We start from the raw sequence: 18006 nt of genomic DNA, 5'->3' as shown, positions 1-18006 counted from the left end.
AACTATGGGCTGGACCAAGGGTCAAACAGAAATTGCGCGTTGCGTTAATCTCCGTTAATAAAATTAATGGCGTTAAAATGAATTTGCGTTAACGCGTTATTAACGCGTTAATTTTGACAGCCCTAATAAAAACAAAATAAAACATTGCAGTCATGTTTTTCTATGTAGCGGATTGTGTTAGCAGCGCAAAAGGTCATTGCTTCGAACCCAAGGAACACATCATGTACTGATAAAATGCATACTTTGTAAGTCTCTTTAGATAAAAGCATCTACCAAATGCATAAATGTACATGTAACATGATGCACGAATGCAAGCTGCATCTGTTAACGCATGGATAAGTGATGCAAACAAGCTGGAAAGACTTACAGAGAAATTTAAGGCTTTTCTTCTTTCTTTGATTCTGTTGACTGTGTTTCGAACCTGCGGACGAGAAAGAGGAGGCGGGTGGTTAAAATGTCATGACTCAATACTAAACGCTTAATAAGAAACACTTTGAGTCTCAGTCCCGGGAAGGCGAAATTCAACCTAACTGGGAATAGAAAAAGCAAACAGCCGCCATTGCATAAAAGTCAATGAGTGCTGTGGACCGAAATGTTCCAGTTTGTCACAGGTAATGGGTCCTGAAAGTGACATGTAGAGTCTGCAAAGTAAGAAGAGCGCCTTAACCTCTCATCCGTCACACGGTACTGAGGCCGCGGAAATGAAGTGATAGAAGCAACAGCCACCCTTGCAGAACAAATTACATTTGTACTGTGTGAGAAAAACAGAGGGATGTTTGGGAGATGCATGCGAAATGACATACACAGTACGATAAACTCATGCTGTTTTATGAATATAGATCTTTACAGCTTTATCACGCATCGTTTTTTACCTAGAATTTTACAGTAACTAAACGTTAACGTCTTTATATGACATCTATGTGTGATTAACATTATCTGGTTACTAACAAAAATGCAATTAATGATATAAAAATATTGATTTTATATATTTTACAATGGGTAATGATTATGCAAATTATTTATTAATATGAGTCATTTTGCGCATCTTTATTTTGCATATCTTTCCATTTACATTAACAAGCATAACAATATGACTAAAAAGCTAAATTAAAAAAGAAACACACATTTCTAAATTTGTTAGTATTTGGTACGTCATTTATCTATGGCTGCAACTAACGATTATTTTCATAATCGATTAATCGGGCGATTATTTTTCCGATTTCCTTAAGATGTAAATGGAGAAACAGCACCTGACTTTTTTGGGGCTGTTTACACTCGGTATTAAGATGTGTTTTCATTGATCGGATCACAAGTGGACAAAAGAGACACATCATGTTACACCTGGTATTTAAATCCGTCTCTTTTGTCCACTTTTGACCGCTTTTGTCCTGAATACTTTGAGGGGGTGGTCTGTGGAGGCTGTGGGCGAGTCTCTGTGCTGTCATTTAAACGCAAGTAATGACGAGTTTATAAAAACGCAAACTACTATTATGTCGGAGTCTGCTGCTTGTGTTTTAAGTAAACATGCTGCACACTGTTTTGTAAAGGTATATGTTAGAGCTTTCTTTGATATTTCAGCGCAATTGATGAAATAAGATCGCACAACTTTTGCATATCTTTCCATTTACATTAACAAGCATAACAATATGACTGCAAAGCTAAATTAAAAAAGAAACACACATTTCTAAATTTGTTAGTATTTGGTACGTCATTTATTTATGGCTGCAACTAACGATTATTTTCATAATCGATTAATCGGGGGGATTATTTTTCCGATTAATCGACTAATCGGATAAAATATAAATATTTCCTTATTTAGATGTAAATGAAGAAACAGCACCTTACTTTTTGGGGGCTGTTTACACTCGGTATTAAGATGTGTTTTCGTTGATCGGATCACAAGTGGACGAGAGAGACAAATCACGTTTACACCTGGTATTTAAATCAGTCTCTTTTGTCCACTTTTGACCACCTTTGTCTTAAATACTTTCAGGGGGTGGTCTGTGGAGACTGTGGGCGAGTTTCTCTGCTGTGATTTAAACGCAAGCGGGAGTAATGACGAGTTTATAAAAAAAGAAAACTAATATTATGTCGGAGTCCGCTGCTTGTGTTGTAAGTAAACATGCTGCACAGTGTTTTGTACATGTATATGTTAGAGCTTTCTCTGATTTTTCAGCGCAATTGATGAAATAAGATTGCGCAACTTTCTACTATGCAGAGATCAGCTGCTTTAGTTTTATCAATGAAAGGCTAAAAATAGCACTGTACATCGTGTATTCGTGCCAGAAGTCAGAAAAGACGTAAAACATTGTGTTCAGTACCTCAGATTACAAAAATAGGCGGAGAGAAGGCAGTCACAGCTTGCATTGTAAGAATAAAACGTGACGGGCAGCTCGACGGTGGTGCGGGAGCATGTGACATCACAGACCAACTAATCGATAAAGAAATTCGTTGACAACGAATGCCATAATTAATTTTACCGATTTTATCGATTAGTTGTTGCAGCTCCACATTTATGGCCCTGTCCCAAATGGCGCACTCTGGACTTGTGGTCCTCCTCAGAGTCCACACTTTGATGACATCATAGAGTCCAGACTTTAGGGACCCTTGATGCGAGTCCACGTGGGTGCACCGGGAGTCGTGTTTTGGGACAGACTCGAGCGTCACACCGGATATAGGAAGAGAAGTTGGCGGTCAGTGTGAACGCCTCCCTTCCATCATCGGATTGGTCTGATTGCTCTTTCGCAAGGACTTCTGGGTTGGTAAAGTGCGCTTCACCGGAGACCACATCAAGGGGGCGCTGATGAGCACACTTTAAAGCATAAAAATGACAGATGGGACACCCTACGGACTCGTAGACTAAGCGAGCACAAGCAAATTTAAGTCCACGAGACCCAAAGTCCACATGAAGTGCGCCATTTGGGACAGGGCCTATCTTTTATGACAGCATGAAAACAAGCTGTCATGGCCAACAAAATCTAACCTTTAGTAAAAAAAAGAGTTACGATAGTCCGGAGAAGGCTTTAGAAAATAATGCATTATCTTAAATATTTCTTATTTATTTTAAATTATGTTTTAGTTTTCTGTTTCTCTATTTCTATTGCATTTATAAAAATATCAAAACTTTTTTAAGTTCAAATAAGACTAATCAGAGATGAATCACAGATTTTCAATCTCAAACATTCACACCCCACATGTAAGGCTCTTTTAATCAGCAAATATTTTCATTTCTATACGACAATGGTCTTCACAACACAATCCAGCTGTTTCTAGGCTTGCATGATATTATATTTCAGCCTGACTGTCGGCAACCACACAAAAAAACCTCCGTATTTCCCAGCACGAGTACCAGCCCTTTGCTGGTGAATATGCATTAGCTCTTATGACTTCATTAGGTCTGCTGTAGTCATAAATTATTGCTGCCATGCATATATACACACACAGAAGCATGTTTTGAATAGACACTATCGCTGTGCCGACAGGGCTAATGAAGGGAACAGAAAAGCTCTGACAGCTCTGAGTCAACGGTAATATGTCAGATTTGCAAATAGACTCTCTTCGCTCTCTCTCTCTCTTTCTTTCTTTTCAACAAATCACGACACGTTATGTCTAAAGTGCGCTGTACCTTTAATGAATGGAACTGGGAAATCAAATCACTTTATTTCGGGTAAAAAGGAGCGAACTAGGTTGTGGTTGAAGAATTGGCTTAAAGTCGCTGCTCTTAAAAGGGGTTTCGTTTTTTTCTCTATGTTTTACAGTCATGTACTTACATTAGAAGCATTTCCATATGAAAGCAATGCAAATGGTAACACAGATCTTATAAAAGTTTGGAGGACCATTAAGTAAAATTTCACTTTAAATTTATAATGAAATGTTCTGCCTTAATGATCAAAGTAACGGTGTTAGCTAATTTAATTGGTTTGTGTGTATGTAAAATCTGAATGAGAACAATAAGATGCTAATGCTGTAAATTATCAAATGAATTGCAATCATCTATTATTTCAAACTATTTTATTACTATATGCGGGCATTATGAATAATTTATGTTAAATAAATTACTAAATTAACTGTTACCTTACATTAGATGTTCCAGTAAACCAAAGGCACACCCAGACATATGCATATTTTATCTAGGATATTTTACAAGAAAATATTCCAATGTTTTGACAAATGGCTTGTGCACTTAAATAAATGGCATGCTCCGTGAACCTCGGGGGACGTGGTCCTGATCTCTCTCAAAACTAAATTACAACACCACTGATCTTACGCGTTTTCATTTGCATGTTTGATTTGAGATAATCAAACAGTAGAGATGAATTACAAAGATTTTAACGTTATTGAAGTGGTGGACGTTTCTTAAAATGAGAGCAGACAGGCCAAAATGTTTCCCTTTTCTGTTCTGTCTTTTTAATTTTTTGTTTACCAACACTTTTTTTACAATCTTTCTATTAAACAAGAATTTCCTTGGTGTTTGAGTGTGTAAAATTTAATCCGCTGACGTTTCCTGTCACGCCTTTATTTCCATATTAAGAATAAAAAAAAATTTAATTCACAGAACAAAAAAAGAAAAACAAATTCCGAGATTATCACATTTTGTATCTGCGAACCCCCTTTTGAGAAAGTGTAAAGCAGACACGAGCTGCTCACAAATTGTGAAGACCTCTGGGTCAAGGAGAACCAGGAGTTGGAAAATAGACTCCGACGTACTGAAAGAGCCTCTTAAGCAAGAATGCGCGATGATTTATTTTACAATGCGAAGAGGGTCAGTGGAGAATCTCGACTGTGTCAATACGGGACTTGGTTTCAGGGCCGTTTCCTTACACATCTTTTGTAGGGAGTAAAAAGGTAGAAGCAAAGGTAGACAAAAGGCAGAGGAGCTTCGTCTGTACTCAGAAGTGGAGGTGAAGAAGGGTGGACAGCAGAGAAGTTCTGAATTGGGTTTCTGCAGGTTGATGTTTTTTCTGCGGGTTAGAGATGAAAGGATTTGGTTGATTAGTTGTTGGTATTTGGGCTGTGAATAGAATTTGGTTACGCGGATCTGGCAACCCTGGTGGACAGCAGACAAAAAGATGTGGAGGTGTAAGAGCCCCCAACATTTTTTTATTATACGTATATTGTTGAGATAAGTTAGATCTCATAAAAAAGTCAGATTTGCATTAGCATTTGATCTATAATATTTAAAAGGAACATTTCACAAGACTTTTTAAGATGTACAATAAATCTTTGGTGTTCCCAGAATACATGTGTGAAGCTCTAGCTTAAAATATCATATAGATAATTTATTATAACATGTTAAAATTGAAAAATGTGCCGTTTTGGGTCCTTTAAAATGCAAATGAGGTGATCTCTGCACTGAATACAAGTGCCATGGTTGGATAGTGCAGATTAAGGGGCAGTATTATGACATCACAAGGGGAGACAAAATTCAATGACCTATTTTTTACATATTTGCAGAGAATGGTTTGCCAAAACTAAGTTACTGGGTTGATCTTTTTAACATTTTCTAAATTGATGGACTCAATTATAGCACTTAAACATGGAAAAAGTCAGATTTTCATGATATGTCCCCTTTAATATACTACTTTAAATGTACAGTCGATTGAAGATGCCTCTATTTAGCATTTTTCTTATGTAAAGATTATTATTATTTTGATGATAAATTACACTAATTGGATTAAAAAAACTAACATGGATTTCAAAATCTCTAAATTTGGTAAGTCCACTTTTGGCTTTGATGACATCATGCACTCGGTTCAGTTCAAAGTTTACATAGATGCCAAAACAAATGCTTATGCATAATTAAATCACAGTTATTTAAATAGCCGAAGATCGATGTACTATTATCTATCTCAAGATCGTGTTGTTTGGTTTTCACAGTTTTAACAAAGCAAACTTAATTTAACAAAAGTTATCTTTCATTTCAATTAAACAACATTCCCAAAAATGCAATATAGATATTTTTAAAATATAAATCATACAAGATTCATGACACAGTTGTTTCCTTTGGAGTTTACATCCTGACCACTAGATAGCAAACTTTTAAACGGTTTGCATATGGTGTGTGTTCTTAATGGCGGCTTTCCTAAAATTATATCCTAAAATAATATTATTCCTAAAACAGGAAATATCCCAATATATCACCTCGGTAGTGCTGGGAGATCATTCGATAACGATATTTTCCTGATATAAATTTTCCCGATAAATATGTAATGACAGTTCGATAAGTGATTAGTGATGGGAGGAACGAAGCATTTTAAAGCGTCGAATCAATTGAACCAATTGCTTTAAAAATTGATTCAGTTTTTTGAAGTGTTCGAAACACAACACATGCTGGCGACACCTGCTGGTCAAAATAGTGTAAAAGCAATTCTGTCCAAACAATTTACACTTTTTAACAACTCCCCCAGGTGGTGAATCATCGGATTTTCGAAACGTTTCGAAACAGTTATGACGTAATGAAGCCTCGTTTGCTAAAATCAAGTGACTTGGTCAGTTTTGAAACATACTCCGAACCAATGATTCGAAACAAAAGATCCGTAAAAGTTTCATGAAGCAGTGCTTCAAAAGCGACCATCACTATAAGTGATCGATAACGTTAACACACTGTGCGTAACTCTGCGCAAGCACTTCCGGATGCCACTCACAGTCTTGGTTTACAATCGCAGTGTCAGTTAGACTTGAAGGAGTGAGATAAGGCAAGATAAGGCAAGTTATTCATTTAACGCCCTATGATTTCCGCGATGCGGATAATGCGGACGGAATCATGGAATCCAAATGCGTTGAAACATTTTCCCTTTGTATAATGTTGGACGCGCAAACAGGATTCCCCCCTGAATTTTTAAATGCATATGGTAGCCGCCACAGAACAAACATGTAGTCGTCTGACTGTGCGTTCACACCAGACGCGGTAGAGGCAGCAAAAACGCACTATTCGCACGTAGTGACGCTTTAACATTTTGAGTTTACTTCGCTGCCATTCGAGACATTCACGTGGAAATTCGCGTCATGGGAGTGGCTTCTGTGACTCTGTTCGCTTCCTGTAATCACATCACTACTAGAGTAAGCAAGCTTCTGATTGGTTACCGCAACACGTCTTTGCATTGACTTAACATGTAAATCACTCACGCTTACCGAGTCGTCCGCGTCTGGTGTGAACGCACAGTGAGACAACGTAGGGATGAAACGCGCTGTGTGGAACAGTTTGTTCGTTTAGGGCTACTGTAGAAACATGTTGTTGACTTTCATGCCGTACATGTAGATAAAACGGCTCATACTAAGGTAATTCAAACAATACAGTTCATTGTGTAAAGTCTTTATACACCACTGATAATATAGTTACGTACATTACATTGCATTTCTGTCAAGAGATCCTTCGAAAAGTTACACAATACACATAACTAGGGATGCACCGATACCAGTATCGGGGCCGACACCAAGCTCATATACTTGTACTCGTACTCGTAAAAATACCCCGATACCAAAAACCGAAACCTCACGTGACGTACTTTATGACACTTTGTGACTAATTTGATTGTCTTGTTGTCTGTGTTTTCTTTAGCACTTTGACAGCTTTGTGACAGGCAGGTAAAAATACATTCATTACGTCCTTGGTTTTACCCTTTGCAGGTTATTGGACACTGTGAAATTTTGGCTTTGAAAATTTGTGATGATAAGCACATAAGAATTATTTGATTTATATAATATGAGTTGAAGTTGTTAAAAATAAAGATGCTGATATGTTCATTAGTCTCATTGTGTGGTTGTTAGAAAATTGTCACATGAAAAAAAACACGTATCGGTATCGAGGAAAAAATATCGGTACTCATACTCGATCCTTAAAAAGTGGTATCGATGCATCCCTACACATAACGCTTTGCTTTAGTACCATTAACGGAATAGTCTACTCATTTTCAATATTAAAATATGTTATTACCTTAACTAAGAATTGTTGATACATCCCTCTATCATCTGTGTGCGTGCACGTAAGCGCTGGAGCTCGCTGCGACGCTTCGATAGCATTTAGCTTAGCCTCATTCATTCAATGGTACCATTTAGAGATAAAGTTAGAAGTGACCAAACACATCAACGTTTTTCCTATTTAAGACGAGTAGTTATACGAGCAAGTTTGGTGGTACAAAATAAAACGTAGCGCTTTTCTAAGCGGATTTAAAAGAGGAGCTATATTTTATGGCGTAATAGCACTTTTGGGAGTACTTCGACTCGGCGCAGTAACACCCTCCCTCTCCCATTATGAGAGTGAGAAGGGGAGCGGACTTTTCAGGCGAGTCGAAGTACTCCCAAAAGTGCTATTACGCCATAAAATATAGTTCCTCTTTTAAATCCGCTTAGAAAAGAGCTACGTTTTATTTTGTACAACCAAACTTGCTCGTATAACTACTCGTCTTAAATAGGAAAAACATTGATGTGTTTGGTCACTTCTAACTTTATCTCTAAATGGTACAATTGAATGAATGGGGCTAAGCTAAATGCTATCGAAGCGTCGCAGCGCGCTCCGGCGCTTACATGCACGCACACAGATGATAGAGGGATGTATCAACAATTCTTAGTTAAGGTAATAACATATTTTAATATTGAAAATGAGTAGACTATTCCTTTAATTTTAAAAACAGTAATTTGATTAAAACTCTGTGTCCCGTGACTTGTATGTAAGCACTGTAATAATGAATGGCTTCCTACCAATGGAGAAATTCAAGCTGGAAGTACTTCATGTTTTTGTGGGTCCGTGGTCAGCCCAGCCCGAGCTGCTGCTATAGGCAACGTGCCTCGCCAAACCACACTTACATAGAGCAGTCAGCACAGAATGACTGAGGCCGATCGCACAGAACATGATCTTGCATTTTAAACAGCTAGATACAGTACAACAAAACACAGCCGAATGAAGGGGTATTGAGACGTGAAATATTTTTAAACCCAAACACGGCATCTCAAAAATGTGACGCATGTGGTGCAACCCGCTGAAAGACAACTTAAATTCAGTATGGACTGCTGCGGGGTGTAGGTCAGCAATCTGATACATTTATGTTCGAAGGAAATAAAACAAAAAAGAGACTTTTGGAATGCAATTTAATGATTTGCTTTCTGCCACAACATTGTAAGGTATATTATTGCATCTTTAATAATGTTATTAATTTAATTCATGAGTATAACAAAAATTAAACCACATACTCTGGTTTAGGCAAAAGGGTATCCAAGGAGGAAACCACAACACAAATAATAAATACACAAGCTGATCTGATATTGTATGCGGCTCATTCACATTCAAATGTAAGTTTCACTTCAGTATTTAGTTTTTTCACTCATCTAAATTGTAATAACCGTCCTGCAGTTAAATTTGCCCAGCGTCCCGCATACATATCCGTTTCCACCATCCGTCTCCGGCGTTGAACTCGCGGTGAGCTCTAATGTCAGAATGTTAAATGGAAGACTGTGCGTTTAAAAAACTTAAAGAGGCAGTGAAATATTGGCCAATGTGCTTGAGGGATGACTGGCTCTTTACTCCGGGTGTCAGTGTTTAATGGTGGGCCTGGATGCATATAAGTTAGCCCAAGCATGAAGGGCAGTGGGACGTTCCCGTCGAAAAAAGAAAAGGCAAAAGGAGGCGCGCTTCAATATCCCCCCGCGGCCTTTTTTTGGTTGGGTGGGGGTCCCATCAGAAACATCATGTCATTTCTCTCACTCACTCAGTTAGCCTTGAGATGCACTGCGGACTTACCTCAGTGTTGTACACGCCATATATCAGGAAGATGAAGAGACCCTGCAAAAAAAAGAGAGAAGCAGATGAAAAAAGAAGTTTTTTTTTCTTTTTATTTGCGGTTCTGAAATTAACCCCCGGTGACAAAAAGATCCTTAGAAATGCGATAAATGGACGAATTTGTCAAACTAGATTTTTTATTTGGTTGGTGTGAAAGCAATTCAGCTGTATGCTGTATAACCGAATAAAACAATGTTTTAAGAAACATCCGTCTAAACATTTATAAATCCAAAGAGCTGATAATGGCATTAAGATATTTAAAATGCCATTAGTTTTTGTGTGTGAAAACAGCCTGAACGATGTCAAATGGAAGTCTAAAGTGAAGATTGAGAACTTTGGCTCAAGGTTTCCAAAGCTTGTGTCTAAGTGTTAGTCTAACAAAAAACAACCAGGCACATAGCAGACTGAAAGAAAGAGAAATAAAGGTTACAGAAAAACAATTTAAAGTTAACAAAAACTCTATAACTAGATTTGAAAGAAGTATAACAGGGGTGCCCTTGGATGTACAGAAAAGGGCACATATGGTGCCATCAAAATAGGAATCTTTCATGGTTGTGCTGATTGCATATATTGTTCAACAGTACAAAGGCTAAAAAAGAGGACAAATGAACGAAACAGGTCTACATACAACATACAGTATATGTTGGGTAAGTGGGGAAGGTCGCTTTAATTTAACAATTTCATGAAGTTTCCATGAACAAAAACTGTTCACATCCATTTGAAATATATGAACTATGTAACAAAATAACATGCAATACTCTTCAGAATACTGCAAAAAACGTTCTTGAAATGTATTGTTGAAACACACCAAAAAGATTGTAAACTATGTAGTATACTGAATTGCAGAGTTAGATCGTTTTTCCACATTTCTGTGTACAGGATTTTTTGGGCAGGGTGAAATGGTGGCTCAATGACGCACTTGGGCCACCAAGCATGGCCCTGCCCCAACACAATCGTCAGCATCGATTTAGGATGTAGGGGTATTTGAAAGTTGAGGTGTGTGCCTCGTACATCTTGAAAAGTGAAAGGGCTGGCTCTTTGATCGCCCCCTGGTGGCTGGCTGCAGTACAAGGCATAAACCCCGCCCTCTGCATGCAAACGAACCGGACTCGGCTCTAAAAAAAATATTTACACTTCCACTCAAATTTTTCGAAAGATGGTTTTGGGCCTTTAAAGGAACAGTATGTAAGAAATTTAAATAAATTATTCATAAAATGGCCCTGGTATGTCACTAGACATTAAGAAATCATTTTCATTTCAAATACTTATAACACTGACAACAGTGGTCTGGCCAGGATATTGTCATTTAAAAAGGGGAGATGCAGCCCTCAACTGATGTTTATGTTGTCATTTTGTGTATTGGCCACCAGTTGTGTGATTGCAGTACCAGTTTTAGCCACAAGTTTTGTGATTGCAGTACCAGTTTTGGCCACAATCCTACATACTGTTCCTTTAAGGTAGCTGTTATCACGCTGATATATGATCAATTGTAAATTTTTGTGCCAAGTTTCATTTTAGCTAGTAATTTGATGCGATAGAAACGGGGCCAGTCGTTATGATTGCCGTAGTTGAATTAGGCACACGAGCGTTTGAGCGTAGTAGCGCCACAACGGAGTGACTCCAGACCGAACTTCCCATCCTGAAATGTTGTGGGCGGGGCTAAAGGCCGGGGTATACCTTTTTTCGAGGATACACCCGCGGCTACACGCGGATGGCCACGTTCGAAAGCACACGCAATACAAATGATTTCTTATTGAAACTATTACTCTAACAGGCCGTCAGGGCAGCACTGATTTGGCGACATTTACAGTAAATTAAAACATTAGGATAGCTGAAGAAAAGTAACTGATCAACCATTGCAAACACAGTTTAGTACAAACAACAAGACAACAAAGAACAGGAATCAAACATTATGGTTACAAACATGCTCCACAGCTTTCTGTTCTTGGAAGAAGTAAAAGTCAAAGAAAAATGATAGCGTGTGTGCAAATGCTGTCTATTTCCTTTGTATAATTGTTTATAGTGGAGTGTCCTGTCTAAATATTTTCACGCGCATGCGCTGTTGTACGCGGATTGTACGCGCACTGTCCGCGTGGCCTCAAATTTTGGGCTGCACGCGGACAGTCCGCGCAGCCGGCCGCGGACCCTCCTGATGCCGAAAATGATGCATGCGGATGGCGCGCATACGCGGACGTCCCTAGTATACTTTCGGCTTAAGTTCGTCTGGCACCCTGCCTCCAAACTGAAGATTTTACGTAACCCTAGTAACTTAGTTTTGGTTACTCTCTGGGGATTGCCACCTTGTCGTGGTAGAGAGGCTTGTGTGGTCCCATGATCCCAAGAGCAACGCCGTCTGGAGTTATGCTCCTGGTAGGGTCACCCATGGCGGTAAGGTCAAGGGGGAGGCCCCTGACAAAGAGCAATCCATCCAACCAAGACCTCAACGGTGGAGCAGGCGGAGGATGACAGCTGGCCTTATGGGAGCGTCACAATGGCTGGGAAGGCGGATGAAGGCTGCAGCAGAAAAGGGTCCCCAGTCGTCTTGGATTCCATGCCACTGGATTCTGACCCTTCCTCTGTCAAGGATCGTGTGGTGGCTGTTTGTGCAACAGTCTCCCCACGTTAAACAAAATCACGCACAGGCGTCCTCCATGGGAAACCACCCTAACATCCGGTTTAAGTCCTATGGCGAACAGAATGTGGCGACGGGGGCAGGATTGTGAGATCTGGAAGCCCTTAGTCACAAACTGGCACATTAGGCGGTGCGTGCTTGATTCAGTCGCTGGGCTCTTGGAATGAGGCAAAAAGAGCCCTCCGGCAGCTGCACCCACGACTGAGCAGCCCTTTTTAGGATCCACTCTGCTCACCCCACATGGGGAAGGGGCTAGAAAAGGTGCCCTAAAAATAGCCTGCCTCAAATCTCCTGACTGGATTACCGCATCCAGAGGGATCACCATTTGCGGTCAGAAACATAAAACAATGAACTTTGGAACTTGGAATGTGCGCACACTGATGGATAGTGCAAGCAGTGATAGACCAGAGAGAAGAACCGCAATCATTGCTAGAGAACTGAGAAGATGCCAAATTGACCTAGTTGCCCTTTCCGAAACCCGACTGGCAGATGAAGGACAACTGAAAGAAGAGAAGGGTGGCTACACTTTCTTCTGGAAAGGAAAAGCTGTTGACGAGCCCAGGATCCATGGTGTTGGAATTGCCATTAGGAATCAGCTCATCAACCACCTCCTTGAACTCCCTGTGGGGATCAGTGAGCGTCTCATGACCATCCGTCTGGTGCTTGACAACAACCAGATAGCAACAGTTGTGAGTGCCTATGCCCCTACTTTAGACTCTGAAGAGGATGTAAAAGAGGCCTTCTACTCCTGCTTAGACAAGACACTGTCGAGAATCCCCAAGGAAGATAAGATTATACTACTTGGAGACTTCAATGCCAGGGTTGGCAGGGATCAACACCTCTGGAAGGACACTATAGGAAAGGAAGGCATCGGGAACATCAATTCTAATGGAGTTATGCTTCTCAGCATGTGTGCGAAGCATAGTCTTATCATCACTAATACTCTCTTTCGCCAGAAAAACAAACTTAAGGCCTCTTGGAGACACCCCCGCTCCAAACAGTGGCATCTCATTGACTATGTCATTGTACGAATCAGGGACCGCCGTGATGTTAACCCTCTGGGGTCCGACCATTTTGGGACACTGTCAGAGGTTCTGACATGCTCTTACATTTGGTCTTTTTTCAGTTGCTTTACAACATAATAATGGCAAGTGTCTCATACCACTGTGTTCAGCACAAACTGGGCTAAAATATTATATGAGCTACATGTATGTACATGTTTGTATTTTTGAGACAAAAAGGTTTATGCGTGGTTTTTTAAAAAGCTAAAATTTTGAGTCACTGATATAAGTCCACAAAACCCATACTAAACATGTTTTAACAAGACTTTCCTAAACAGAATCTAGTAGTCTAGAGTTTTTTCTTTAAAATGATGTGAAAATCATCCTGCCTACTCATTCACATAAACCAGTATGTTTATTTAGAAATTGTAAGACACTTTTTGTTTAGAGGGGCCGTATGCGAGAAGGATTGATTGACAGCTAGCAAACAAAGGCTCGCATAATGAGCTGCATAATGAGCTGCATAATGAGGGAGGAGGGAACTACAGTAAAGAATGTGAGGACAAATGAACATGTTTGTTTGAGGTTTATTAAGAAGTTAACAATATAATCAAAATAGAAATGAAGGTCAGTAGGACCCTATTCAAAAACTTAACTTGTATAAGAAACTGATAAACAACAGAGCTGTAAACTTCATGTGGCTCATGTTACCATACAACTTTATGTCCAAAGAGTGTGAATATGTTTTTCCACTTCATAGTTTACTGATGAGAGGGATGCAGACCTGTAAGAGAGTTATGAACAGCTGTTAGCATAAATTGTCCACAGAAATACCCTTACATACATAACTGATGGGTAAATGATAGCACTTGTAACGGTGGTCGCCTAAACTCAATATACTGTATAAAAAAAACTTGGCCTAGGCGGGTTTCGAACCCGGGTCTACCACATGGCGGCCTAACGCACTACCGCTGCGCCACCATTAGGTCACGTGATTAGTGTCTTTCACACACCTAGGTAGACTGGCCCATGGTAAATTTATAATAAAAAAAATGCGAGTCTCCGTGTAAACAACGCGGAGCTCATAATAAAACGGTGTCGCGTGTAAATCGCAATGTATGGAATGCGTTGCATGTAAACAATATCATATTACAGTAGACCCCCCCCAGTGCAGCATTACTCAAAGTTGCCATGAAGGATACGAAAGTGTCTAAGTTACTGTACAGCATGTAACAATGAAATCCGCCCTTACGTGATCACGCGTACTCGTTTGTAAATAAGCATGTAAACATGGAATCTTACAGCACACACTTAAAAGACACAGCAGTGCAGCATTACTCAAAGTTGCCATGAAGGATACGAAAGTGAATAACTGTGTCTAACACTGTACAGCAAACAATGAAATCCGCCATTAGGCCTACGTGATCACGCGTAAGTTACTCGTTTGTAAACAATGCGAACGTTTTTCAATCCGAGGCGTGCAGTCTGTTGAGGTTGCTTATGTAGGCTGAACTGCACAAGCCATAACATATTACATGATAGCAAATATAAATGAAGACAAATGACTTACAGTTTCTTCAGGAATATATCCGCCTCCATTGCGCCTTCCATTGTTCTTCTTCTTAGGTAACGTTAAAGATAAACGCTTCTCTTCCTCAATGTCCAGACATAAATGAAGATATTCCTCACGTGTGTGTATAAAGTTTATAATCCAAACATGCGCTAAAGTCTTTAAATCTTATCAAACTTTACGCTTTGCTGGTTTGAACAGCTCGTCTCTTCATTACCATGTCAACAGCGTGTGGGCGTGACCGCATTAGAGATAATGAGCTCAGCCACGAAAAACGGTACTCTCTTTACTTCAGTGCAGATTATATAAACAGGAAATATTTGTTTTTGATAATAATTAGCTTGTTTAAAAGTAGACATTTCAGGCTTTCTTTGGATATGTGTATTATGTTTGTGTGACGAGTATTCGCGGAGTTTCAACTAATTTTTGTAACGTGATTTGAGAGACAGCTGGCGGAGACAGAAATGTCTGAATGAGCACCCTGTTTATTTTCTTTATTTGACAAAAACACAAAGATCTGTTGTTATTGTGAATGTACACTAATTTAAGAGGACCCTTTAGAGTTTCAAATGATGTCAAACACGTAAGTGTTTGATTATTAATGATGGAGTATTTTAAGTTGATTCTGCTATGATAAGGAGAAAACACGTCAAAACGCGTCCCCGCGTTTTTGGACCCCTGGGGGTTAATATCACAAGGGCCATGGTCAACACTGATAACTGCTGGACAGACCATCGCCTTATCCGCTCTAAAATGTTAATTAGACTTAAGAGGAAGAGGAGAATGCAAAAAAAGCAGATCCGACCACGACTGAACCTTGACAGCCTTGATGAAACCGCCACCCAGCAGCAACTTCAGGCCTCTCTTGGGGAAAGCCTTCAACAGAAATACCCTGATGACATGGATGGGCACTGGAGTCTGCTAAAATCTACCATCCTTGCCACTTGCAAAACCATTCTTGGGTACAAGTCCAGAAAACACCAGGACTGGTTTGATGAGAATGACACAGAGATCAAACAACTCATCTCCAAGAAAAGGAAAGCCTTCTGTGCCTGGCAAAATGATGTTACTTGCAAGGCCAAAAGGTTGACTCACTCCAGAGCCAAGGCAGATGTCCAGAGTCGGATAAGGGAGCTAAAAAACTCTTGGTGGACTGAAAGAGCTATCGAAATCCAGAGAATGGCAGACTCTGGTGACACCAGAGGTTTTTTCAGTGCTACCAAGGCCATCTATGGTCCAAGCTGCCATGGCCTAAACCCCCTGCGTACAAAGGAAGGTCAGAAGTTACTGAAGGACAACGAGTCCATTAACGCCCGATGGAAGGAGCATTTCCAAGAACTCCTAAACGGGGTCAGCTCAACTGAAGTTGACATTATCAAACACATCCCCCAAAGACCTATTAGAGAAGACATGGGGGACCCTCCAACTATAACAGAGGTTCAAAATGCCATCAGGAGCCTTAAGAACAACAAGGCTGCTGGTCCAGATGGTATCCCAGCTGAGATCTTAAAGGAGGGTGGACTAGAACTCTTGTATCACATTCATGCCCTACTACTCAAAGTCTGGGAAAAAGAAGAACTTCCCTCAGAGCTCAGGAATGCTCTAATAGTGACTATATTCAAGAAGGGTGACAAGGCTGAATGCGGAAATTACAGGGGTATCTCACTCCTGTCAACGACAGGTAAAGTCCTTGCTCGTGTTCTTGCAAACCGACTACTACCACTGTCAGAGGAAATACTCCCAGAATCACAATCTGGCTTCCGTCCATCCAGAGGTACAGCAGACATGATTTTCACAGCGCGGCAACTACAGGAAAAATGCCGTGAACAAAGGCAGCCCCTGTACATGGCCTTTATAGACCTGACAAAGGCTTTTGATATGGTAGACCGCCACGCTCTGTGGAGTATACTATCAAGGTATGGTTGTCATGACAAGTACATCAGAATACTGAGACTCCTACATGATGGCATGTCAGTCACAGTACTCAGCAATGGTGGCTCTGAGTCTGAGCCCTTCACAGTGGAAACAGGAGTTAAACAGGGATGTGTTATTGCACCCACCCTGTTTGCCATCTTTATTGCCGCCATACTCCACCTCATGGGTGAGGAGCTGCCACAGGGGATTCCAATCGTGTATAGAACTGACGGCAGACTCTTTAACCTTAATAGGTTCAAGGCCAAGAGTAAAATCATACACACCACCGTTACAGAGCTTCAGTACGCGGATGATAACGTCATTGCTGCACACTCTGCAGAAGACCTTCAGGGCATTCTGAATGCTTTTGCCAAGGCGTACAGAGCCCTGGGCCTAAAACTAAACATCAAGAAGACCCAGGTCCTATATCAACCTCCACCCAACCAGTCAGCAACCCAGCCAACCATAAAAGTGAATAACACCACACTTGAAAACGTGGACCACTTCCCTTACCTCGGCAGCTTTCTTTCCACTAAAGCTGACATAGACTCTGAGGTTAACCACCGGCTGAGTTGTGCCAGCGGAGCCTATGCCAGGCTCAGAAAAAGAGTTTTCGAAGACAGAGACCTATCTGTCCAAACAAAACTCCTGGTCTACAGAGCTGTTGTCCTCCCCACCCTGCTGTATGGAGCAGAGTCGTGGACCACATACAGCAGGCACCTGAGAGCCATGGAACAATACCATCAACGATCCTTGCGAAAGATTCTGAGGATCAGTTGGGAGGACAGACGCACCAACATCAGCGTCCTGGAGGAAGCAAACATGACCAGCATCACCACCACAATAATGCAGTACCAATTACGATGGACAGGCCATGTCATTCGCATGCCCAATACACGTCTTCCTAAACAAATTTTGTACTCTCAGCTAAAGGAAGGTAGTCGAGCAACAGGGGGGCCGAAGAAACGTTTTAAGGACAACATCAAGGCCATTCTGAAGAAATTCAACATTACATCGAGCAACTGGGAAAACATTGCACTAGATAGAAGCACCTGGAAAAATTCCTTGCAGGATGGTGCAGCACATCATGAAATAGAACTTCGTCGTGCCGCAGAGA

The 18006-nt window shown here is 40.5% G+C and overlaps 1 protein-coding gene across 1 annotated transcript in view; it reads right to left on the bottom strand.

Moving 5' to 3' along the window:
• LOC129453176 (adhesion G protein-coupled receptor D2) overlaps nt 1-18006 on the bottom strand; it is a 149958-nt gene that overhangs the window by 76367 nt on the left and 55585 nt on the right. Inside the window, exons 21-22 of the mRNA XM_073862413.1 lie at nt 9734-9775; nt 368-421 (exon numbers count right to left, since the gene is read on the bottom strand). Coding sequence (XP_073718514.1) covers nt 368-421; nt 9734-9775 — 96 coding nt within the window. The remainder of the gene's footprint in view (nt 1-367; nt 422-9733; nt 9776-18006) is intronic.

Source organism: Misgurnus anguillicaudatus, chromosome 23, assembly GCF_027580225.2.
Source record: "Misgurnus anguillicaudatus chromosome 23, ASM2758022v2, whole genome shotgun sequence".
Lineage (NCBI taxonomy): Eukaryota > Metazoa > Chordata > Actinopteri > Cypriniformes > Cobitidae > Misgurnus > Misgurnus anguillicaudatus.
Note: the sequence above shows the minus strand (reverse complement) of the source record. Positions and strands in the feature narration are given on the sequence as shown.